Source organism: Barbus barbus, assembly GCF_936440315.1.
Source record: "Barbus barbus genome assembly, chromosome: 20".
In the NCBI taxonomy this organism is placed as follows: domain Eukaryota; kingdom Metazoa; phylum Chordata; class Actinopteri; order Cypriniformes; family Cyprinidae; genus Barbus; species Barbus barbus.
In genome coordinates, this window is record NC_136748.1 from 23,815,219 (window position 1) to 23,840,830 (window position 25,612).

Below are 25,612 nucleotides of genomic sequence, written 5' to 3' on the forward strand. Positions count from 1 at the left end.
ATTCCACTTAAAGAAAAAGCTTGTTTTTAATTAAGGATGTTTACATCCTCATTATTGTCAAGCAAAAATACAAACACAGTTGTAATGAAATACTGATTAAGAATGTGTTAAAATATTACATATTACATTATAATAATTACTTATTATACCATACTTACATTATTATTTTGATTATAATTCTATTATTATTCTATGAATTTTGCTTGTCACTTAATTTTCTTTTTTTTTTTTTTTATTAATAAATAAAACTCCCAGTGGCATAACGTTATTTATTTACAAAACATGATAGAAGCCCACTTCCGCTACATCTGAAACAAAAATGTGTTTGCTGAAAGCTAAACATATAAAGTCGAAATGATATAAATCACAATTATGAAATTAAAGTCGAAATTATAAGATTGTTCAATGTCGAGTATTATAGACTTTTATTTTGAAGGACATTGTGGCGCGTCTCTGCTGCTGCTGCACGCACGTGGAATGAATCTACAGTCAGAGTGAGTGCATGCCAAATCAAAACACAGCGAGCTGTTATGATATTAGTTACAAATGGACAAGGGTATAGTAGTTTTGTAGCTGTATATTTGCAGCACTTATCTTTCTTTATAACCGTAAACAATTCTAAAATTATCTTCTTGTAGCCTTACAGTTCCTCTTCTACGTTCATTTACGTTGAACTTCATTGGTATTATGTAACGCATACAGTTTATCTTTACCATCTATCTATGCGAGCATTTATCTTTTGTACAAACTCCATCTACCTGTGCAAATACACAAAGTTGTTATTTTAAGACAAAGGTGCTGTATACATTACATAGTATGAAAGTTTACAGTATATAGTTTACTGTTTGCAACTATAAAAGTAAAATAATACTGTGATCCACAGCTGAACAAAAATGTCCCAGGACAGTCAACATGGCAAGTGGACCATATCAGATAGTGAGGACGAGGACAACATTATTCCTCCAACACCTCAGAAGGATTCAAACAAACCAAGCATTAAATCTGATTTAGAAAGAAAACCTGATACGATCACCACTTTCTTCAAGCAAGAGCCTAAGCTGAGTCCAAAACGCAATGAGGACACCCATTCTGTAAAAGAACCATCCGCTCCCTCCATGGGATCTGAAGCCAGGAAAGCTGCACATATGACTCAAACCATCCCTGTAAGATATGAAAGCAACCCTTCACCTTCTGTAAAGAGAAAGAGAGAAACAGAGGAGGCAGGCTGGAACCTCTCAAGCAGTGATGATGAAACTCCATCACCTGCCCTGAAAAAAGAGCCCAAGAAGTCTATTGGAAGTCCTAAGAAGAAGAAGACTGAAGACAGGCGTCCTCCGAGTCCTCATGGCACTAGTTATTATAAAGAAGAGCCAGCTGATTTCTTTGAGACCAATTTATTGTCTATGAATGACATGTATCGTTTTTATTTAAACAAAGTCACTGGGATACCAAAAAAGTCCAACACTGGAGCGCTGCATATCAAAGGTATCTAAAGAATTTGTCTACTTAAGTTCTGATACATGTTATATATTTCTAATCATCTTATAATAATCTGTTTTCTACTCCCGTTCTATAATCAGAGATACTTTCTCCAATGTTTGGAGCCCTGAAAGAGTCTGTACAGGTATTGTGTTAATAAATGAAGTTGCAGCTAAAGAGACTACTACCAACCATACACAATTTTGTAATGTTTTTATCCTGATCAACATCTTTTTTTTCTTTTGTAGTTTAATTACTGCTTTGACATTCCATGGATGGTGGAGCAATATCCACTTGAATTCAGGTAGGATGAAATCTCACCTTTTTGGATTTGATGTAGAATTGCACACTCATTTCCCCACACTGAACACATGTCAGTGTGTACTTATGCTGTTTGTTTTTGTTGTTTTTAGGGACAAACCGGTCATACTCGTTCACGGAGAAAAAAGAGAGTCCAAGGCTCGGTTAATCGAGCAAGCCAAACCATATCCACATATTCGTTTCTGCCAGGTTCTGTCATTTTTGCAATAATCAAATTTTTCCACTAGAGGGAAGCATTAAACTTTATGGTAGTCTGAGGTCCTCTAAAATATTATGTCTTTCAGTAACTGTGTGTAAATTGGAAAAACATATAAAAAATATTTTTTAATGTTTAAAAAAGGAATACTAAATGTGTCTTGGTGAATCAAACTCTCTCTTGTTTTTAACAGGCCAAGCTGGATATTGCATTTGGCACACATCATACGTGAGTGTTGGACATTTTATTTATCTATATAATTTAAAGTGAGGCAGTGGGTGAAGAAAATAAGACTTACCTTGAAGTTTCTAGTAAAAATCCTGTACATTACATTGTTAAACATATATGTACAACCATAAAACGGGTGCGTAAAATAAAGCATTCAACCATATGATAAGCTATTTCAGTAGAATGGGTTATACCAAAAAGCTTTTAACGTGTCATCGGATGCCACCAGTTAAATGCAAATGTAGAGCTTTACTGGCCTGCACAAAGTCCACACCTGAACCATGGGACTTCTTTGGGATGAGCTGAAATGCCAACTGTAAGCCACATCCCATCAGTACCATCACAGAATATGGAAAAAGCAATTTGCTCAGTCAGGAGAGCACCTAACATCAAAACATATTAATGCTCACAGTTATGAATTGAAATATTCAGAAAGCAAATATTGGTGTGGTTCTAGTGGTGGCTTGGTTTTTATGTAACAGTGGCGGTGTTGTAGCTCACTAATATAATTTCATTAACACCTTGATCAGGATTTAGGTTTAATTAGCATGCATACTGAATGTAGCACTCTTCGAACTACTGAAATGAGTATTAATGTCTTCGCAGTCCATGCTGGCGTGCAGATTATCAGCTGGGCATCTGTTGTGATGAGTTGAAATTAGATGTTAAACAGGCGCAGTATTGAATTTTAATGTGATGTATTCCTAGAGTACATTTTACATTTACATTTATGTATTTAGCAGACGCTTTTATCCAAAGCGACTTACATTGCATTCAAGTTACGTTTTTTTTACATTTTATCAGTACTGTTTTACAGAGTACTGTTTTCTCACACAAGAATCTTTCATGTTTTATTCAACAGAGAAAGACATTACAGGATTGAGCATTTTTGACTCCAGAGGAGCGAATTAAATGGCTTGTCTTATTTTATATAAATTCAGCAAAAAGGAAGCAAAAGAACAAAAAAATTGGCAATATAATCCTTCTCGAACACCTTTGTCAAGTCTTCATGTGCTAATTTGCCTTTAAATGAGTTCTAAACATCCCTCTCTGAAGAACATGGAGAGTTATTTTATTAAGTGAAATAATACATTTTCACACAAAGAACAGCATAGAATTGATTTTGTATTTCAATACGTAGGGTTTTTGTTATAATTAATATAGCACAAAAGCTGAAGGAGTAATAAATGTGCCCCGGTGTTTAAATGTAGTCTTTTATGCCGCTTGACACAAAAAGCCATGGATTTTAGGTAAACTCGAAGTTATTATGTAGAGGAGTAATATTGAGTCTTTGGTAAATGTGCCATAGGGTTTAATGGTGGTGTTTTGTACTGTTTGATGGACACAAATGAAAGAAAAAGATTGCATCAAATGAGTGTCATTATGTAAGATCTGTCGTATTAAAATCATAGTTGCCTTTTGCAGGAAAATGATGCTGCTTTGGTACGAGGAGGGATTCAGAGTCATCATTCTTACCTCAAACCTCATCCGAGCCGATTGGTACCAGAAGACACAGGGGTAAGGTGGTCCAATGTGGAATGGGAGGGGCTAAAGGGAAGCTCATGTGAATGAATGGTCAGAATGGAAAAGTTCTAGCTGACGGTGCAGTCAATTTAGAAACGACCTGTTTATGTTGTGCTCTCTTTTGTAGTTGCTCGTTTTCTGAATACACCAACATTTGTTTCATATCTGAAATGAAAGTGGTGCATTTGCTAGTCCTAATGATACATTTGTCTGTTGCTATGACAACACACTGAGCAGACACATAGAGTAAATTGAAATTAAGCTAATGTATCCTAAATAGGAGTGCATCCGAATAAACCAATCACATTGTTATAGACACTTCTCTGACCCGAAAAGGTGTGTTTAAATTAACTACATGGAATAATTGCTTAAAAGAAGCAGCGGCTTATGAAAGCTGTCCTTTAATAAAGATATTCTCCATGGTGTCATATTCATACCAGCAGAAGCTAGCAGGCAGGTCAGAACGATGGCCAATGAATTAGCAATCGCTTTCGGTTATTAGGTTCAATTTTATAAACGGTGTATCAGGAACAGAACACCAATAAGGAGACAAAAGCTCCAGAGTCAGAGGGTTAGGATGGCAGTTAGGTTATCAACCACACTAAGCTGTGGATTAGTAAGGAGGAAATGAAATCTCTAAATTGAGCAGTTAATATTTAAACCCGCTGGCATACATATATTCAGACAATCTGACATAGTACAGTATATTGGCACATTCACTCAACCTGTACTGCCCTCAGTTCACAAAGAGAGCATTAAGTGCTGTTAAAGCTGCACATGGTGGTACTGTGGTGTTTATACGGGCGATGTGAGTTTGAATTCGGCTTAATATTTCCCAAAACCATTCCCATCTGTTCTAAGCATAATTTCTTGTCCTCAGTGTCCCTGTAAATAAAGTGTAACCACAAATGAAAATGATTGGCATACTGGAAAAGTGGAGAAAATAGCCACAGCTGCTAAATTTGAAATAATAAGGCAATGTGTCCACCAAAGCATCTCTGGCCAGCTAAAAATGCCTGTGGTTGTACATTTGGTTGTAAAATTAACATTTAATCAAAGCTGGCACTATTGACTATTCACATTTTTGGTCTTGTTTTGAACAATTATTTGAAAGAAGTTTCTTATGCTCACCAAGGCTGCTATTATTTGATCAAAAATACACTAAAAGCAGCAATATTACAGTAATGTTACCATTTAAAGTTATTAATATAATTTAAAAGTTGTTTATTTCTGTGATGGCAGAGTTGAATTTTAAGCAGCCATTACTCCAGTTTTCAGTGCCACATTATGATCCTTCAGAAATCATTCTAATATGCTGATTTTGTGCTCAGGAAACATTTCTCTAATTAACGGTGTTGAAAACGGTTGTATGGGCAATCCATAGTTTTGCTATGGATTGCCCCTTATCACCAACAATTGATTTAATTGGTGCATATGTCTTCAGAAATTCCATATACACCAATTTTTGTGGTATTCTTCTTAACAATATTAAATTAGACATTATAGATAGTATAGGACATAGATAGGATATAGATATTTTGTTTCTAGTCCATGATGTTTTGGAGTAAACATAAATTTGCTGCATATAACACCACCTTGTGTCAGAAAGATGTGCTTGTGTGTCATGAGCGAGGTTGGGACCATGGCTGAATGGATAATAGATCTGCTATTCTCATGAAAATTGCAAAGCTTTTAAACAGCAACTATTTTTTCTCTCTCACGATAGTAAGGCATAGTTCGGCTGTTTGAATTGGCTGGGCAAATGCTACAAAGGCCAGAGTATTTCGTCAATATTATGTAGAATGCACCCTCTGTTCCTCGCATTTACCAATCAGCTTCAGACCGCAGTGAAGTACAATGAATATCATTAAAGGTCTGACGTGTCTCCCCATCTGGTTCTGTCTGATCCCAGGTATCCCTTCTATATTGCAGCGCAAGCCACGTTCTCTTTATTATTCACACAGACGAAGGTTCTTCCTCTCAAGTCTCTTCTGAAGGGCTTTTCTGCTGCCTTTATTGTAATGGCTCCAGTCTGAATCCATATTGATTTATTCTCCTTGAGTCTCATGGGAATATGCTATAACCAGTCTGTCAAGACGAGTCCCCACACTCCCACAGTCATGAGTTATTGGACTTCTTTATTGAAGTCTTTTTCTGCATGAGTGTGTGAATGCAGAAGCCTCTGTTGATCTTTTCTACAAAAGTTAAAATGTTAACTAGCAAAAAATTATTAGAAATGAACATAGTGTATAAATTGCTTTATTGCTATCAGCCATAGTAAAATTAGACCCCATATTTTAATTGAGGTGAATGAAAATCCATATAGAATTTTGACAACCCATGATTTATCTTTTTTCACTGAATTAATTTTATTGAGAGACATATTTAACTTTTACTCCAATGCTTTTGTTCTTCGCAGTGATGCCCCTTCACTACTGAATCTTCTGAGCCATGGCAAAATAAATCATATTTTAAACATTTAAGTGTGAGTTTTCAATCTGTATTGAATGTGATGCAATAAAAAAGATGTGGAATGATATCAAACAATATCCCTCTGTTGAGCTGTCTTCATGGGATGTGTACAAAACCAAACAAGTGCAGTCTGATTCGCAAACAAATGACTTATGAATGAATTATTTTAATGAATTGCCCTTGGAATTGTTTTTTCAGAGTCATTCTTTTAAATTTTAACTTTTAAATTTTTTGCTTTTTAAACAGATAACACAAGCAAGGCAAAAATGACATGCCCCAGTCACAACTTCAGGATCTGACAATCTTGTGCATGAACTTTGTAACATTTTGTTGATTCCCGCCCTTCATTAGTAAATATGTTGCTGGTATCTCTGTGACAGGATGTGGATGAGTCCTCTGTACCCCAGGTTACCGGAGGGAAGTCCGGGAACAGCGGGGGAGTCTCCCACTAACTTCAAAAGCGACCTGCTGGAATACCTGGAAGCATACCGGGCTCCAGAGCTTGCTGAGTGGATTGACCGCATCAAACAGCATGATCTGTCAGAAACAAGGTGAGAAACTTAAAAAGTGAAAGAGCCATTATTCAAATTAGGTAGATGACATGATATCAGGCTAGTATAGTCAGACCTTTCACTGATTGCAAATCACAATGCTTCTTATTTGCTTAATGCTGCAGAAACCATCCATTTTGAGACTGTTTGATTGACATGTAAATCAACCAGTTTATTTAGTTTTTCATGCAGTTTAGTTGTGGGTTTATGTAAATTAGATGATACCATTGTAAACTTTTTTTATGTTTTTGAAAGCTCGCCAAGACAGCCATTTTCTATTTTAATACGTTTTTAAATATAATTTATTCCTGTGATGGCAAAGCTGAATTTTCAGCATTACATGATTCTTCAGAAATATCTAATATGCTGATTCAGTGCTCAAGAAGCATTTCTTATTATTATCTACGTTGAAAACAGTTGTGCTGCTTAACATTTTTGTGGGAACCATTTTACAGAATTCATCCTTGAATCCTGAATGGAAGTATTATTTTCTTGAAAACAAATCCTACTGACCCCAAACTTCTGAATGGTAGTATACAACTTAAAACACAAAAACATTGAGTATTGAATTTGTAGACTTTATGATCAGAGTATCTGTCCATCCAAATGGAATTATTTTTCACAGACGACTAGTAAACAATGCAGTCCTTCTCATGAATACCTAGTTTATTTGCAGTTTGATTTCTAAATAAAACTCAGCATATCTGTCTTTGGTTCCACTAATATGACTTGGTTGATTTGATAAGTTGTGAAAATTGCAGAAACAAATCCCACCTCCATCATTTAAATGGTGATTAATAGTATAGATAATATCTAAATTAAACATTTAAATACATAAAAATGTTTAAATCACATAACTTATTTGATATGTTTTCTTGTATAGAGTATATCTCATTGGTTCAACTCCAGGAAGATATCAAGGACCTGCCATGGAGAAGTGGGGCCATCTACGATTAAGAAAAGTAATGTTTTTGTGTGATTACACAATCCTTTTGTGTGATTCAAGTCTTTTTCCTTCAAAGGCAATAGTTCCTCTCCGCCCTAGACTTAAGAATGATTGATGTTCATGAAAAAGCATTGTACGCCTGCAGGATGCCTTGGAGATGTACTCTTCATGCCTTATTTATTGAGGGAATTCAGATAACACGGGCAGAGTGAGGTGTTGGATTGGTCTTTGCAAGATTCAGAAACTGAGCCAGGAGAAATCCGTTTCTGTACTGAAATGAAGTCACACTGGACATTATCTAAACAGCGCTTTGATATAAATGACTGACTCGCATAGAGCACACACTTTACACCTTCATAAGGCTCATCCCACATCAGTGGATCTCAACTGGTGGGTCGTGAACCAAAAATAGGTCAAGGGCTGTTTTGAAAAGATTACTGACAGCAGAGCAAAATAATACTAGTGCACATAATAACATGCAACCGACCATTTAATCATGCATACTTGTGATACTTAGAATAAATAGGCTTATGATCTTTTAAAAGAGAAGTAAAAACACTTCCCATATCGTCTGTTGTTGACGTCAAAGGCCCAATTATGTTGCTAATTCATCTGTCACTTGATAAAAGCTAGCCAAATTAGACACATGCAAATATTGATGTAGTGTGACATGCACTCATTGTTTTTGTTTCTCTCAGCTGCTCAGCGAGCACACGAAGCCCGTGCAGAACGAAGAACGATGGCACGTGCTCGGCCAGTTCTCCAGTATTGGCTCCATGGGACTTGATAAAACTAAATGGTTGGCAGCTGAGTTCCAGCGCACTCTGACCACACTGGGGAAGGCAGGGAAATCATTAGCCAGTCCAGAAACACAGATGCTCCTGGTGAGTGTTTCGAACAGCCCCCGCAGAGCATGCTAAAGTGGTGAAAGGATCTGCTTGTATCGCTGCCGTAGACTCTCTGGATTGCAAACAACGTGGCCAGATGGATATTACAATAAACACAGTTGCATATTCTCCTACCAGCTTGCTTGTCTATCAGGATAAATGAGCCCTCAATTGTGTCTCAATTTTAATTAGGTTAGAATCAAGGAGAGACGCCGGAGTGCACATGTGTGTCTGCCTGTTTCTGCATGTTCCTCATTCATGTATTTCAGTATATAATTCCTCTGAGCTATGAAATTTGAAATTTGTTGACATCCTGCGTGTTTTATTAGCAATTAGTATTCATAGCATATTCCCATTTGCTATACTTGAATTCCAATTTTGCAGAAAAGGAAACCTTTTCAAGTCTCTCTCAGCACGAGCTGTTAGAGACAATAGTTACAAGAAGAATTCTTATCCATTTTGTTATTTGCATAACGATATCTGCTCAGGTGGAGGGATAGAAGATTGATTTTTGTCTGATGCAGCTATTGTTAAATGTCAGTTGAAAAGTCAAGGCGGCACACAGAGAGTCTTCAGCACAGAGAAAGATGGCACACAGTACCATCAAGCCTTTAATGTTACTGTGTCATCTCTAAAGACCGAAGACTCTTACAATTAGCAGGCTTCAGAAACTGTTGAACTCTTGAGGTGATTCAGTGCCATTACTGTTAAGGAGGGGTGAGATTATTCAGAAGTTCTATATGTAGACATACGTAGCTACTTTTCTTTTGAGATCACATCTGTATTGTGCGAGTCAGACAGTTTAGTTCTGTCTAGTTTCTTAGTGTTTTAAAGGTCAGTAGGTTTAATGGGTGGATAGGTAGATAGCCTACAGTTCAATAGTTTGGGGATTATATGATTTTTTGTCACATGATGCTTTAGAAATTATTCTAATCTGCTGATTTTGTACTCAAGAAACATTTCTTATTATCAATCAGTTGTGCTGCTTAATATTTTTGTGAAACTGATTCTTTTTTTTCTTTGAGAATGGAAAGTTCAGAAGAGCAGCATTTATTTGAAATAGAATCTTTAACAGTGTAAAGGTCTGTTACTTTTGATCCATTGAATCCATCCTTGAATCCCTAAACAAACGTATTAATTTATTTTAAGAAAAGAATATTACTTGACATTTAGTCAAACTAAAAAAAAAAAGGAATGAATCCTTTTGTTTACATTTCTAGATTTACCCGTCTGTGGAAAATGTGAGAACCAGTTTGGAGGGCTATCCAGGTATCATTAATTTTTTTGCTCTGAAACCAAAACATTTTTTTCCCCACTTCCACCTATGACGACCAACTTTTCTTATCCCTGCAGCTGGGGGATCTTTACCCTACAGCATACAGACGGCTCAAAAACAGCTCTGGCTTCACTCTTACTTCCAGTAAGTTCTCATATCTCTGTGAAGAAAAAAAAAAAAACATTTTGACAATGTACTCATCAATATTCAGCCTAAAATGACCCTTTTTAAATGTTACCATATATTCTCCTGAAAAGGCTCCTCAGCAGTGCTCCAGACCTCGTGATCTAAACAGCTGCCTTTCCCAAGAGTTGTCTGACCCTTAAATTGCTTCTTAGAAATTTCAGTTGGGTTCTTATCCCATCTCTCCCATCATTTGAACATATTATAACCATAAATAAGCTATTTTACTGGTCGCCTCGATTTTGTTAAGTGATCAGAGAAGGGCCTGTTGCGATGTAGATTCAATCTCAGACTCCCCCTCTGGAGTGCGCACCCTACACTTCTACTCCGTATATTTAAATGAGTCCATGTAGACTTCTGTATTCATGCCTGAATGCTGACAGCAATCAGACAGAAAGCTCTCCTCTTTATCTGCACAGTACGCCCTAAAGCATCATCTCTCTGCACCTGCAAATGGCATGAAATACTTCTTTGGGTGTTTTTGCACCTAGGAAAAGTATATCAGCAGATGTTTCTCCATTTTCTTTCTCTCCTTCCCTTACCTTCTCAATCTTTCTCCTCTAAACAGTGGCTGGCATGCTGATGTTACTGGCAGGAGCAATGCAATGCCTCACATTAAAACCTATATGAGGGTTTCACCGGACTTCACACAACTAGCCTGGTTTCTTGTCACAAGGTTAGAATGATGAAGTAACTTGCTTGCTAAATTGAATTCATTTTAGGCCTGTTTGACAGTCAGCATTTCAGACACAGCTGGCTGAAGAACTGTGCCAAGCAGTGTTATTTTAGTGTTATTTATATACTATTATAGTTTTTATTAATATTTTGAATAAGCTTTTATTTTTAAATTTTCAGTTTTTATTTTAGCTTATTTTAAATATTTAAATTATTTGAATTTCAGTTTTGGTTCAGTTTAAATTTTATTTCCAGTTTTAGTGATTCAACTAAAACTTGTTAAACCTGTTTTCAAGCCAGCATTTTAAAATTGTTCATGTATCACTCTTTTATTGTTTTTTATTTAATTTTTAAAAAAATGTTTTGAGTAGTTTTAGTGAACCAAGGTAATAACCTCGGTGCCAAGTTTGTTGAATGCAACTTAAAATTTCTAGATTTTAGAGGAAAAATAGGTTGTACAATTACAATATTTTGGCTTGGTTAAGCCATAATAATGGTTGCAAATACAGATTGCCATTCTGCTATTACACAATGCACTTTTAAATTAATAGGCAATATAATCATATATCATCATGTTAAATGCCTGTTTTATTGAGATTTTATGTCTTTGTTATTTCACATCCAAGCTGCTTTGGCAGTATTAGATAATTAAGTGTTTATCATGTATTAGTTCAGATCATCTCCAAATTGCAGTCTAGAAGGAAATACACAATTTTAAATATAATTGCTTCAGCACTGAAATCAGTTTGTGGTTACTCAGGTTTTGTCGATGATGCATACAGTATATGATTGTGTTAGTCTTTTACGACAAACACCAAAACTCAACTTTATTGCCTTGAATATGTCGTTAATGCTAAGCTGGATGAGATCAGCACCGTTTCTGCTCTTTTGTTCTTCAGAGAGTTGATCATAGCTCCCAAAATAATGCTCTTGGCAGAAGGAGGCTTGTTTTTCTCTGATCCCTGGCAGATTTGTGTCTTCTGTGCTGCATTGATAGTGTTCCACTTGAAGGATCCCTTAGGCTCCATAAATGTATATTTACACAACATAAGCCTGATATGTTTATTGAAGATTATGCCATTCTCTTTCATTGGCTGTTTCTTAGCTGCAAAAGAATAACCACTTTCCTGTTTCTTCAGTCTGGGAGGTTATATGTTTGTTAGTTACAGATTTGGTGGTGAAGTGGACAAGCGGCAGGTGTGTTATAAAATGCAATGACATGGTAAAAGAACCCAATTCTCTTTGATGATCTTTCCAATTACATCCTGGAATAGCATGTTTATTCAGCAATTTTGTCGATTTTGCCCTAGAAAACCAATCACTGAGGAGAGATTCTGGTTTTAAAACCTTCTCTTTAACCAGCAGACAAAGATATTCTTTATTCAAATCTTTTAACACATGATGTTCCTGTGGCTGTGGCATTGAAGCCCACATGATTTTCATCCCAAGGCAGCATGAATGGCCACTGTTCCTGTGGCATTTCTCAAAGCGGTGGCTTTAATCGGGGTTGAAATGCACAGGGAGGGAGATCGTGAGCAGTGTCTCTAGGTCAGTCGTGTCCGACGATGAGTTATTCATAGATCTTTTATGAAGATTAAAGCCTGCAGTGGATGGAAAGCCTTTAGGCATAGCCTGTCATTCTTAAACATCTAAGTCCAAAACGCATGAATTATTCAGTAATTGCAGTCTGAAAAAATCTCCTCGACAATATCCTTTAGCTTTGACATGTTTAATGCTAACACTTCTAGTTTAGGTCATGAATGTTTGAGTTTGAAACATGGGTGAAACTTCATCTGCTGGTATCCTCCACAGTGCCAATTTATCAAAAGCTGCCTGGGGCGCCCTGGAGAAGAACAACACTCAGATTATGGTTCGTTCCTATGAACTGGGAGTTCTCTACCTGCCTTCAGCCTTTGTGAGTACTGTGACTGTTCAAATACCTGTGCATTTCTGACTTTCTGCTAAATTCAGATAAAACCAGCTTCTGATTGTGGCTGGATGGTATCTAGTTTGGCCGCATGTTCACCAAAGTGTTTTTTTCCCGAGGCTAGTGTATTTTTTCAATTGTTTTCAATGGGAGCACCTCATTTTTAAAACACCAGGAGTGCGAAGAGACACTGAGCATTTATTTGTTGAAGAATGTTCAACTTTGGGTAAAACGCAGTGCTTATCGCTGTCACTTTTTAGTCATCTAACCAATCACTGTGGAAGAGGGGCGGGACTAATACCACGCCGACCAACCGTCACACTCTGCTTGTACTGTGACTGAACAACAATGGAGAAGTTAATATTGCTCGTCTCTACGTATTCATGACTTCACCAGATGGAATTCCTGGACTATCAAAATAACCTTGAAATATGGAGAGGAATTTCATAAGTATGATTTCCAAGCTTGGAAAGGTCATGGGAAATCATGTAATTTACTGTAGAAACCATATGAACTCTAACCAAAATGAGTGTTACCTATATTTTCTAGTCATGTATCAAAATATTTACTACTGGTTGTTGAGTCGAGCACTTTAACTGTCTTCCAGCGGGGTGTTAGTTTAAAAGAGAAATTAAGATCTCCAGTAAAACCCCAAGAGAAGGAGCTCTGAGCATACTTCTAAACTACTCTAAGTGTGTAAATACTAAACATAATGTCTTGGAGTAGATCTCTTATTTATCCATATGTAGAGACAGAGCTTTTGTGTAGCGCTCACATACTCGCAGGGTAATTTGTCCTTGTTGTCAGGGTAGGTCTTAGAATTACTTCAAAAGTTGCTAAGCAACAGTATGGTTCAGTTCTCTCGCCGTGGAAAAAAAAGAGGGGGGAAAAGCATGAGTTTGAAAGAGGATAGTGAAAGGTTTTGCTCTCTTATTCAAAAGGGATGTATTGTGTCTTTTTTGTGGCCAGAAGCCTCTTTGTTTTAGTTGAACACGGTCTTGTTTATGTCATGGTAAATTCTTGCTAGAGGTCATTTTTGAATAAATCGCAAGGTTTGTTACATTATAATGTATCCATAATTAGCCATTTTTAGGTTGTATAATATTTTTCACTTGTTTTTAGGACATTATATTTGCATTCAGTACACAATATCACTACTTGGTTGCTTGCTTACAAATGTTGCAAATGAGGCTGCATGTTGACTATTGAAGTTATTTTTACATCTGTAGAGGTCATGCTCCATAATCAGGCACGTTTGTTTTGGTTGCCACAGTGTGGTCCCTTTAAAGTTCTCTTGTTTAAGAAAGTCTAGGATCAGACTGTTCAAGATCACCAGAGTACAAAATACATTTAGTTTTTGCTCTTAACGAAACACCTTTGACAGCATGTTTTCTGGTTGATGAGTCATGCTAATCTTTTTATAATACAGGATTTCATAATTGTGTAAATGTTTCTGATTTAGTATTCATGTATATTGCTCATTACTAGCTCCTCGAAGCAGTCAAGGCCATTACAAAAAGATTAGAAGAAAATGAGTGTTCAGTATAACATGCAATAAGATTGAGATGTACTTAATTGCAGAGATGCACGGAATTGAAACTAAAAATGAAGGAATAGTTCAAATGTTGTCATCATTTAAGCACCCTCATGTCATTCCAAACCTGTATGAGTTTCTTTCTCATGTTAAACATAAAAGAAGATATTTTGAAGAATGCTGGTAATCAAACAGTTGATGGTCCACATTGACTTTCATCGTATTTCTTATATGGACGTCAACGGAGACCAACAACTGCTTGGTTCAACAAAATTCTTCAAAGTATATTATTTTGTGTTCAACATAAGAAAGAAACTTATACAGGTTTGGAACAACATGATGGTGAGTATACGATGACAGAAGTTTCATAGGTTCAAGTAAGAAGAAATTATGTTTTTCACTTTTCAGTCTCATTGCGTATGGATTCATGGTGTTCTGTTTAGTGAATTCATTTTTGTTTTGTGTTTGCTTTTACAAACTGTTGGATGAAATTATAAACTGTGGTAGACAACAACCCCTAAAATTCCTGGTTTACCACTTAAGCTCTGACCCAATTGGATATTTAACCTTTGGCATCCTCTTGAACCACATAATTGGCTACTTGTTTTTAACTGGAACCAAAAACAGCTGTGGTTAAACAACAGAACAGCTGGATTCAATAGACATGAAGATGCTAGTGAAAAACATAGGAACCAGTGAAGTTAGTAATGAGAAATGGGATGTTTTTGCTAGTGCTACAACAAATATGCTTGAACTCTGTCAATATGTCTGCCTGCTGCTGATTGAGCAGAAATTCAGATAAATTACTCAATTATTAACTCTCATGTTACTCCAGACCACATTAACCTTAATGATGCCTCTGCTAAACCACTAAGACGCGTTTATTAGTTACACCCACACAATTTATCAGTATTACTTGTGACAGCTGAGATTTAACTAGAAGTTTGAAGGTTACTCTGGAGTTTTGTTGATTTTATTTATTTTTTAAGTATTAATTTTTTTTTCTTTTTTTTTCTTTTTTTGGTGTGTGTGTATACATATATATATATATATATATATATATATATATATATATATATATATATATATATATATATATATATATATATATATATATATAATATAATATAATATGCTTCTTGAAGCATCTTGGAGACGTTGCCACTGTTCTTCTGGGTTTAGTCTGTCTCAGTTTGTTCTGTTTCTTCATGTCATTCCAGACAGATTGGATGATGATGAGATCAGATCTCTGTGTGAAGCACTGGCTGTTGTCAGACTTAGTGGCGTAGCAAGTCAGCCCCGGGTCCATATGCAAAAAATTTGTATTATAACACAGTCTCATCCTTCTGTCAATTTTAAGATCATATACAAACAATACATGTGTTTTGCGCTCTTTTATTTGTAGTGAGGTAACTACAATAGCCTCCGTTCAAGCGGCATGTGAATCTTTAATATTTGCAGCACAAAATAAACATGAATAAATGTTTGAATGCATATTGAAAAAAAATCTGAACAATTTAATACAAACGAATGTCTCATGAAATCGATCAATTACAGTTTCAAAAACATCACTAAGCCTATGTTTTATTGCTGTTTTTCGTGTTAAGAATGACAGGTTGGATGCCACAGACTTTTTTGGGGGGTTTTTTGCGGAGTCTAATTTTAACTTCACATTAACTTCACGCAATATAACATGATTTGTTATCGTAATTTTGACGTTATTCTTAAAATAGTATGACGTTAATCTTTAGTTATTTTTCAGCGTGACACTAAAATGCCACTATAGGGTATTTGTACTGCATGCAAACACAATCTTGGCACAGCGGCCCAAAAAAACAAAACAAACAAAAAATTTATAAATCAAAATAAAATAGTATGAAGTTGACGACCCTGAAAATCTCCTCATTGGACGTGCCTTTAGAGAGAAATGTATCTTTACGGATTACATATAATGAAAGATTTTATCATTTTTGATCATTGTAAAGTAGTAATTTATAGCATTCTATAAATATATTTATCATGTCAGTGAGGCAAGTATTTGCTGAGTTTCAGTTCAGTTTTTGTGAAGTGTTCCAGCTCAATATCAAGACCACCCTGTTTGTTTTCTTTATTTTTTACAATAGCAAAACATTTTGTTGATATTGTGAGTGCACACAAATAAAACTATTTGCAGCTTCGAATGATGTATACTCTTACCTTTATGAGGAAAAATTATGGCGTATTTTAATTTTCCACTCTTAAGAAAAAAAAATGCAAGTGATCTCACTAGCGCCTCCATGTCCTTCAAAGCGCGCTTCCACTTTTAGCACAAACATTTTGATATGTATCACACATTTTTAAATTTATATTGTAAAATGCATTGTTTTTTTTATGTCTCAGATCGTGTTTATTTGAGAAGGCTAAACTGATCAAACATATGCACTGTCTGGCGCTGGCCGCTTGGTATTTAAAAATAAAAATAAAAACTTGAATTTAACTAACATAAAATGTTCCAATCGCGTTTCTAAATTAACTTAATAAAGAAACGAAACAAAATATAACCACTTTGCCATTAAAAACCAAAACTGAACTTTTATAATACGCCCCTGGTCAGACTCCTTGTGCAAACAAAATTCTCACTGGATTATTACAATTAATGGCAAAATGAACGTTTGGAAATGTAAATTGATATTTCCTACTGACACACTACAGCAAAAAATAAAAATAACTATTTTAACCCTAAAAAGGGCAAAACCATAAAGAGACATCAGAAAATTCATTTATTTCTATTTTCCATCTTATTGGAACTCAAATAATACAATTTCATGATTTTTTTATTATTATTTATTATTTTTGATTTTAATGTTTGTTTATCAATGATTTTTACAACATGGTTGTGATTCCTGAACGCTTTGGAATACAGAGCTAAGGTTGGTCCCTTTTTGAAGAAGACACATTGCAGATTTGTCACACTTCTTGGGAAGCACGGAAAAAGGAGACGAGGAATTCTCAAACGAGTCTTTTAATCGTCAACTGGGAGCATGGGAGGCACAGGAAACACGAGGAATGACGTTCAGAACCGACAAACATTCACAGAAGGACTGGGGCTTTTAAACAGGATAATCAGGGAAGACGACGAGACACACCTGGAGCAAATTAACACAATCAGACTGGGGAGAAACTGGGTCACAGGGAACACATGAGGAGCAAAAACACAACAAAACAGTCCAGGATCCTGACAAGATTATTGCTGAAGTGAAAGCATTTCAAAAAACAAAAGTATAAAACGTTATAGAAGTTTAAGTTTACAATAGAGATAATGTAGTATACTATTTTTTTATTTTATTTTACATAAAATAAGTATTTTATAAAATATGTTGAACTCTAAAATTTCTATGAAATCAAAGCCATATGGCGAACCAAGTTGTGTTCCAAATTTGAAGTTGATATCACAACAATTGTGGTTCCTGTGAGATTTTGTTTGGGCACTATACCAAAAATAACACTAGGATACACCCAGACTCTATTGATTTTTTTCTTTTTCACAAATCAGTCATTTTCTGTCACAATATCACTTCTATTACAAAACAGTTACCAAATATGGAACCTTGACTGTCAGATATTTCCAACGATATGTGTTTTGTCAAGATTACAAAAATATACATACAGTCTATGTATAAGTTTTTATATATTGATTTATACCCCTAAAAGGGCAACGTATCCCCTGAGATACAAACATTTAGGGACGGATTACAAAAAAATGTAAGCATTTAATTCATATAATTTCAATGTAAACTTAAGCTAATGCTGAATAACAACTTTTTAAACAGGTAAGTCCCCTCCATGTGTAAATATGTGAACTAGATCAACTTTTATTGGAGGGTGAGTAGATTTCCCACTACAGGCAGCTATGCAGTTTTAAATGCTTCCTGCGAGCGAAAAAAATTATGTAGAAACAAAAGTCATGTAAATGTATGTAAATAGCTTTCTAAAAATTCCCAAATGCCTTCCATATTCAGAATGAACTCTTTTCAACTTTTTATATTGAGTTTCTAGGTCACTTCCTGTTTTTTCTTCACAGATAGCAGGACAGTGTTTGCGTGTGCTTGCGCCTGCTCTGGGTTTTGTGAAAGTTTTAGCTGTCTGAGTCTGGGTGATATATTCCCCACTGCCCTTTAAATCTATCCAGCCCCCTCCATCATCATGCCCACCACACAAATGAGAGTTTAGCTTCCCTCAGAACAGCCCTGCCCCCCTCTGGCTTTTTCCACAGAAAACAGGATGAATAAATGCACACGTTCTCATTAGAGCTGGATGAGCACTTTTGTCATGTGTTGTCTCCATCATCTGAGTTCATGGGAGTCAAGGTCTATTGATATGAGGTTAAAATAAATGGGTCTTTCATTGAGTTTGGGCCTTTTTTTATTTACATGTTCCCAGTCTTTTTTGAACAATGTTAATAATCCACTGGTTCTTTTTATGGAAATACTGTTTTTGTCATACATTTCAGAGTTGTTGTTGTTATTATTATGCATATAATTATTTATTTGTGTGAAAACTATTTTTTGTAGGAACTTTAGGCATTAGATATGAGCAGGATAGTCAACTAGTCATTTGGCCAAGTAGTGATTATTTAAGCCTCTCTTGCAGTGTTGTTGTCATTTTGTGCAATAAGTAGGCTAATTTCTATTTAGCTTATTTATATGTTGAATATCAGACTGGTTGATTATGCATTTGAACATAAACAGATTTGAGCATTAATCCCTATTGAGCATTAATAATGCATGTGCTTTCTCTTTGTCTGTGTAGAATATGAGCACATTTCCTGTGGAGAAGAATGTGTTTCCAGCCTCCAGCACCTCCAAAGGCTTCCCAGTGCCTTTTGACCTCCCACCTCAGCGTTACTCAAGCAAAGGTGAGACTGAACATTGTGTCATTCCCCAAAAGTAACTCGACTAAGATTCATTGTAGTTCCAACATTCATTAAAATGTCAGAGATGTTCTTCTGAACTCTTAACAACCACATATATATAAAATGACAGATTTACACTTCAATGGGGCATTTGCATCAAAGTTTAAAGGTTTGCTTAATGCGTAAAAAGTACACTGAATCATCGCTTGAAGAAAGGTTAACCTTTATTTTGAGTTTCAGAGTTCAAATGATTGCTAAGGAAACACTCTGTAGATATTAATTGCGCAATGCAAAAGCTTGAATGAAAGCTTGCAGTGCAGGCCAGTATCCAGGCTGTTCATGTATGAATGTGTTTATGTATGTATGCAAGAAGAAAAAGGATATTACTTGTCACCTTCCGGTAAGCCAATATATATAAACGAGAAGCCTGCCATTTTATGTAAATAAGCATTTTGGTCATGAGTCAAGATAATGGCTGTTTAGTAAAACTTTGCATTGTTTTGACTAACAGCATAATTGCAGATGAACCCAAACTCTAGCCTGCAGGACTTGCTGATGACACTAAATTAACTCATTATCATCTGCTGGATAATTGCAGTGTTTTGTGGTTCAGACTTTTGTGCAAATGCACAGATTCAGAGGCAGTAGGCTCACAGGGATATATCCCCATGTTTGCATTCAACGTATTCTATCAAAAGAAAAAGAGATTTCATATTAATTGGTGTTAAAACATTGAAAATGTTAAATGATTTAAAAAAATATATATATTTTTTCTTAGGATTTATATTTCTGAAATAGTTTTATGAAAGTCCAAATCCAGTTCTAGGGAAAGCACAGTATGTCATTTTATACTTATCTCCATTTTTTAGCCCAAACTCATAGGAAATGGTGCAAGAAATGTCATTCCTTTGTTGGAAGTGCCATGATATTTAACCATGACTTGCGGGGCAAACTTGAAATGACAGCTTCTGCATTATGGTCTCAGGTACAGAAGTTTTTCATAGAAAAATAAAGCACCTGATGTTGAAAATAGAGCATATTAGACAGACTTTGTGCTTTTTTAAATGTTCAGTTTTTGCTTTGTTTCGAGAGAAAAGATCATTTTATTCTGTTTTTGGGTATCCACTATGTGACATGCTACTGATAACATCAGGAATCATTAGTTCTTATATCAGTCTCTGTCAAAGACCGTTTGATTGCTCAGCCCTATAATTGCAGACAAAATCCATCTGTCATTGGCGCCACATTCTTAGTAAATGAAAATAACAGCGCTATGGGCCCTGCTCCTGACACGTCAGTTTGACGACCTTTAATCATGGTGAGAAAATAGAGGCGGCAATCGATGGTACTATTGAAACCAAGGGTGTCATCAGTTTATGAACTGAGGCAGAAGCCCTCTGTGGTTGCCATAGCAGCGTAGGTCTTTTGATAACAGAGGCTTCAGCCATGAAGTGGGATCAGTGGGCGTGGCCTTCAAATCAAGATAAAAATGGGCAATCCTCTCAGTATGTTTAGTAAGTTGGGGCTTCTGCACTGATTATGATGCGTCAGTGTGGTTTCAATGGGCTTTTAGCAGTAAATTATGTTTTAGCACTCTATCAGTGAATCTTTTTGTCTGTGTTTGGAATATATATTACAATGTGCATGACCCTGGACCACAAAACCAGTCATAAGGGTCAGTTTTTTGAAATTGAGATTTATACATCATCAGAAAGCTAAATAACCTTTATATTAATAACCTTTCCATTGATGTATGGTTTGTTAGGATATGACCATATTTAGCTGAGATACAACTATTTGAAAAATTGCCTTTAAAGTTGTCCAAATGAAGTTCTTAGCAATGCATATTACTAATCCAAAATTAAGTTTTGATATATTTGCGGTATGAATATCTTCATGGAACATGATCTTTACTTAATAACCTAATGATTTTTGGCATAAAAGAAAAATCTATAATTTTGACCCATACAATGAATTGTTGCTACAAATATACCTGTGTTACTTATGACTGGTTTTGTGGTCCAGGGCCACATATATTCTATTAGGATATATACTACCATTCAAAAGTTTGAGGTCAGTACTTTTTTTTTTTTTTTTTAGAAATTACTAAATTTATTTTGCGAAGATGCATTAAATTGATCAAAAGTGACAGTAAAGGCATTTATGATGTTACAAAAGATTTCTATTTTGAATAAATGTTGTTCTTTTAACAATAATCGTAAAAAGAATTAAGCTGTAACTATTTTCAACATTGATAATAATAGTTTCTTGAGCACCAAATCAGAATATTAGAATTATTTGCTGAAAATTCAGCTTTTTCACCACAGGACTAAATTGCATTTAAACAGTTATTAACCCCAAACTTTTGAACTGTAGTGTATACCTTTTTTTGTTTATATGTATTTTTATGAGTTATATTTAATTTATATGTAATTTATATAATACTTTTGATTGTAACATATTTTTAGCTATGTGCAACTCCAAAATTATGACATACTGTTCGAGGAGTGTCTCTCAGCTTGGCCTGAATTGCATTCATGTCAGACTAAATTATTTTAATTATTATTTATTTATTTTGTAATACTTTTTTTGTAATAGACAATCAATGAAGCATATTTTAGTGTTCTGAAATGAGTGCAAGTGAAGGGCAGAACTATGATTCTCCAGTCGTCCACTCAAAGAGTCACGGCCAGGACAGACAGCACTCAATGAAAGCTAACATCAAAGTTATTTCCACCGAGGCCTTTCGTAGTGTCTCGCCTCTGCTATCAGTGCACAAATGCTTAATAGAGGCACTTCATTTCCTACAGATTATTGCTTATCTAATCAAATCAAATGTCGTGTCACTGTCCTTGTTGATACTCATTTGTGTAATATTCAGTTTCCCACTAGATCTGTTCCAATGTCATTCGTTTACATAGCTGTGTGTCTAACAATTAACTGCAATGGAGTCACACAAGCGTTTTCAAGTCACCCAAAGCTTTACTATTGTGCATCCCCCACATTACGGCAGACTACATAATACTCAGAAGGCCATTTAAGACCTATAATTAAAGCTTTTAGGAGACAGACAGATGACCCTGGGCTTTACAAAGCAAATGTGCAATTGCAAACTTCTCTGCATGCACCATAGCAACAGCTCTTCCATACCTGACCTTCTTCACACTCTCAAGGAAATACATGAAAATGTTCAGGTAAAGAGACTTTTTTTTGCGCTTGATTTTCATTTTTGCATAGCTGTTTGCTATGGAAGGAATCTGGTCTCAAGTGTTATTTCTGTCAGATGCTCTGCTTGCCAGAGCACCAGCATGGGGTTGAATTAATAGTACTTTGTAATGAATCATTTTGAATGTAAGTTCCAAACGAATCCGTTTTGAAAACTAGAATCGAATGTAGGGCTGCACGATTATGACAAAAATCATAATTGTCGATTATTCCCTTGAGATTGTAATTGCGATTATTAATAACAATTATTTTGAACAGATTTATGCCATTGTTTGAAGCTGCATGCCATATTTTTATATAAAATATATATATAAAAAAAGCTGAAAACACTCTTCCTGAACTTTTATTGCTTTTCTATAGCATTGAGCCTCAAATATCAACTAAATGTGGGTGATTTGTGGATTGAAACGTCTTCTAACTGGATCGTTGTTGCACTGTTTCTTCATCAGTGTTGATTTATTTGGCTTTAAACTAGTTTAAATGAAAGAAACGTGATTTGTTCTGGAGATCTCTGCGCTGAATTCAAGTGCTTCTTAATGGATTTCACAGCATTGTTTAGCTCGTGAAACAGAAAAAGATTTTTGATACATTATTTAAATGTATTATCATATATTATCTATATTATAATATTTTAGTTTTTTTCTGATTTAAATAAAAATATAAATCACTGTAGAGATGACAAACTTAAAAGTGAAACGTTCTTATACATTATTGAGGATTAGGAAAGGAAAACATACTTATTTTGCATCAAAATCAGAATTTTTAGTTAAAGTTAAAAATTGCATTTTAAATGACATTAAATTACATTAAAATGTATTAATTGAAAAGTGTTTGTTAGAGGTATTATTTTTCTTAAAATATGACTTCTCTTATGGGGAGGGGATATGTTACTGATTATAGTTTCTTTAATAAGAGCATCTGTCATGCTCATTCTCACAGTTCATTTCATCTGAGCCCCTGCTGTCAACACCTGTGATATTAATACAGACTGAACCCAGTCACACACTCAAATGTACACCTCAAAGAGTACCTGCACCTCTATATTAAGACAAACGTAAAACATTTCTATTTCTGACCTGACTGATGCTGCTGCTGTTTCTGCTTAGTGATGAGAAAAGGATAGTTTCGTTTCCCTCTAAATCAGCTCAGAACTTCTCAGCTCTCTCTACTCTTCAAACGGGCTCAGTCTCGGCTCATGACCAAAAAGGGACCAGTTATTGTGAATTAGAATGGACAGCTGCTCAGTAGCTACTTGAGTCTAGTTCTTTAATTCGGTGAGGAGACCGTTGAGTGCTGCTTAATATCCTCTCATGTGCAAACGCCATTAAAGTAATGGTTCACTCGAAAAACTAAATTCTGTCATCTATGTACCCAAATCATTCAAGCTTCAATTTTCCATACAATGAAAGTTACCACAGCTGCGAAGTAAGTTTATAATAATTTTCATTTTTAGGAGAACTCTTCCTTCCAAAAAATTAGGTGGTTCTTTATGAATGCTTTTTAATGTGCAAGAATAGATCAGGTCAGAAGTGTGTCGTTCAGTAATCATTTTGGTAAATTGCATGCATTTTTTTATGCACCCCTTCTGGCATGATTAGTTATGCTTCACTTCCTCTTCACGTATATTGCTGCTGTTCCAGGCAACAATTAAGGTATTCATCGTTATTGCATACTCAGGCTTTGGGATCTGAACAAACCCAACTTCAAGTATTACATTTTAATGCATAATTCATCCTGCACCAATTGTTCATTTGGTTCAACTTGATATACTAAAAGTAAAACTGAAAATAAAAATTAAATTATAGACATTTTTTTTAAAAATAATAAAAATGACAGAAACTTTATCTAAAATTAAAACAACATAGAAATATAAAAACTAATTCAAAAAATTAACAACAACTGTATAGCATTCCAGTGATTAAAATAAAATAACACTGTTATGTATTCATTTTTAAAGCATTATTTTTGCATAATGCAATGCATTACGATACACCCAAGGCATCTATTTATTTAAATCATTTTGTTGGGTACTACACCACATAAATAAGAAGCGTTTTAAAGGTTGACTATATATGCCTCTGTATTTTACACAGTTATCTGAGAACTCCTTTGAGATAAGTGACTCACTTATATTTTTCTGTAAGTTATAAAGTGTAATTTTCTCATATCACAGGTATAACAATGAACCATTTGCCTCATTTACCACATTGTTTTGTTTCATGCGGGTATTTTAACTGCTGGGTTGTTTTGAGATTGAATCCAGTTGTGTCAGCTGGTTACCATGGATACTGCTTTTCTACAGTCTTTTATAGAAGTCAGTATCCTATAATACATTATTAAGTAAACCGTACAGTTTGTGCACGATCCCTCATACTGATACAGTACACCCACCAGTAGTTATGCCACAGGTGAGCGTATATCTCAAGGCATTTCAGCATTCAGGGAAAGGTCAAAACCTTCTCTTCTGTCCATACTGGGAATCTTTGTTGGCCCAAGGCAAATATGTAATTCTGCATCATCTCAAAGCTTCATGAACTCTGCCGGGAGCAGGTCAGACTCAGAGACTGTTAATCTCCAGGGTTTCCATTAATGTATGCTGTTGCATTTCAGTTGTCTTTTTTTTCTTTTTGCAGATCAACCGTGGATCTGGAATATTCCTTACACTAAAGCCCCAGACACTCATGGAAATGTATGGGTTCCTTCTTGAGTAGTTTGAGGTTCAGGGAATCATCTGCATAAGACAGAGTTAATATGGAAATCAGACCATCGGCATCTCACTCCGCTTCACGTTTGTTCACCCTTATGAGGATTTAGCCACCTTAATGACACACTTTTATGGAATAGTTCACCCAAAAATTTACATTTTGTCATTTTCGCATCCTCATGTCATTCCAAACTTGTATGAGTTTTTTTCTTTTTTTATCTTATGTTGAACATAAAGGAAGATATTTTAAATAATGCTGGTAATCAAACAGTTGACGGTCCCCATTGACTTCCATTGTACTTCTTTCCCTACTATGGAAGTCAATGGGGACCAACAACTGTTTGGTTCTTCAGAATTCTTCCAAATATCTTCTTTTGTGTTCAACATAGGAAAGAAACTCATACAGACATGAGGGTGAGTAAATGATAAAACTTTCATTTTTGGGCGAATGGTAGATGTACATCATAAGAGTGTGCACCCTAAATGTCCTGTTTAGTCCTGTTTTGTAATCACAGAAACTGTAGAGATTTTTAGTTATGCCTTAATTGTAAACATTTTGTAAAAAGGCCAAATAAAATGCATTTTACAACAGG

The 25,612-nt window shown here is 35.3% G+C and overlaps 1 protein-coding gene across 6 annotated transcripts; it reads left to right on the plus strand.

The window, feature by feature from the left end:
• Positions 1-436: 436 nt before the first annotated feature.
• On the plus strand, positions 437-25,612 carry tdp1 (tyrosyl-DNA phosphodiesterase 1). 6 transcript variants are annotated; one of them, XM_079443678.1, is made up of 16 exons: positions 437-494; positions 884-1,485; positions 1,581-1,624; positions 1,728-1,783; positions 1,893-1,989; positions 2,190-2,224; positions 3,650-3,742; positions 6,601-6,771; positions 7,655-7,733; positions 8,416-8,601; positions 9,825-9,873; positions 9,958-10,024; positions 10,632-10,739; positions 12,551-12,653; positions 18,988-19,093; positions 24,949-25,612. In XM_079443678.1, exons 2-16 carry the CDS (start codon positions 894-896, stop codon positions 25,020-25,022), a joined length of 1,860 nt encoding a protein of 619 aa, XP_079299804.1. In that variant the 5' UTR covers positions 437-494; positions 884-893; the 3' UTR covers positions 25,023-25,612. The 6 variants fall into 6 exon arrangements, 3 of the variants coding, with proteins under 3 accessions (XP_079299804.1, XP_079299805.1, XP_079299806.1); XM_079443679.1 differs by having other exon boundaries at positions 476-556; XM_079443680.1 differs by having other exon boundaries at positions 486-795.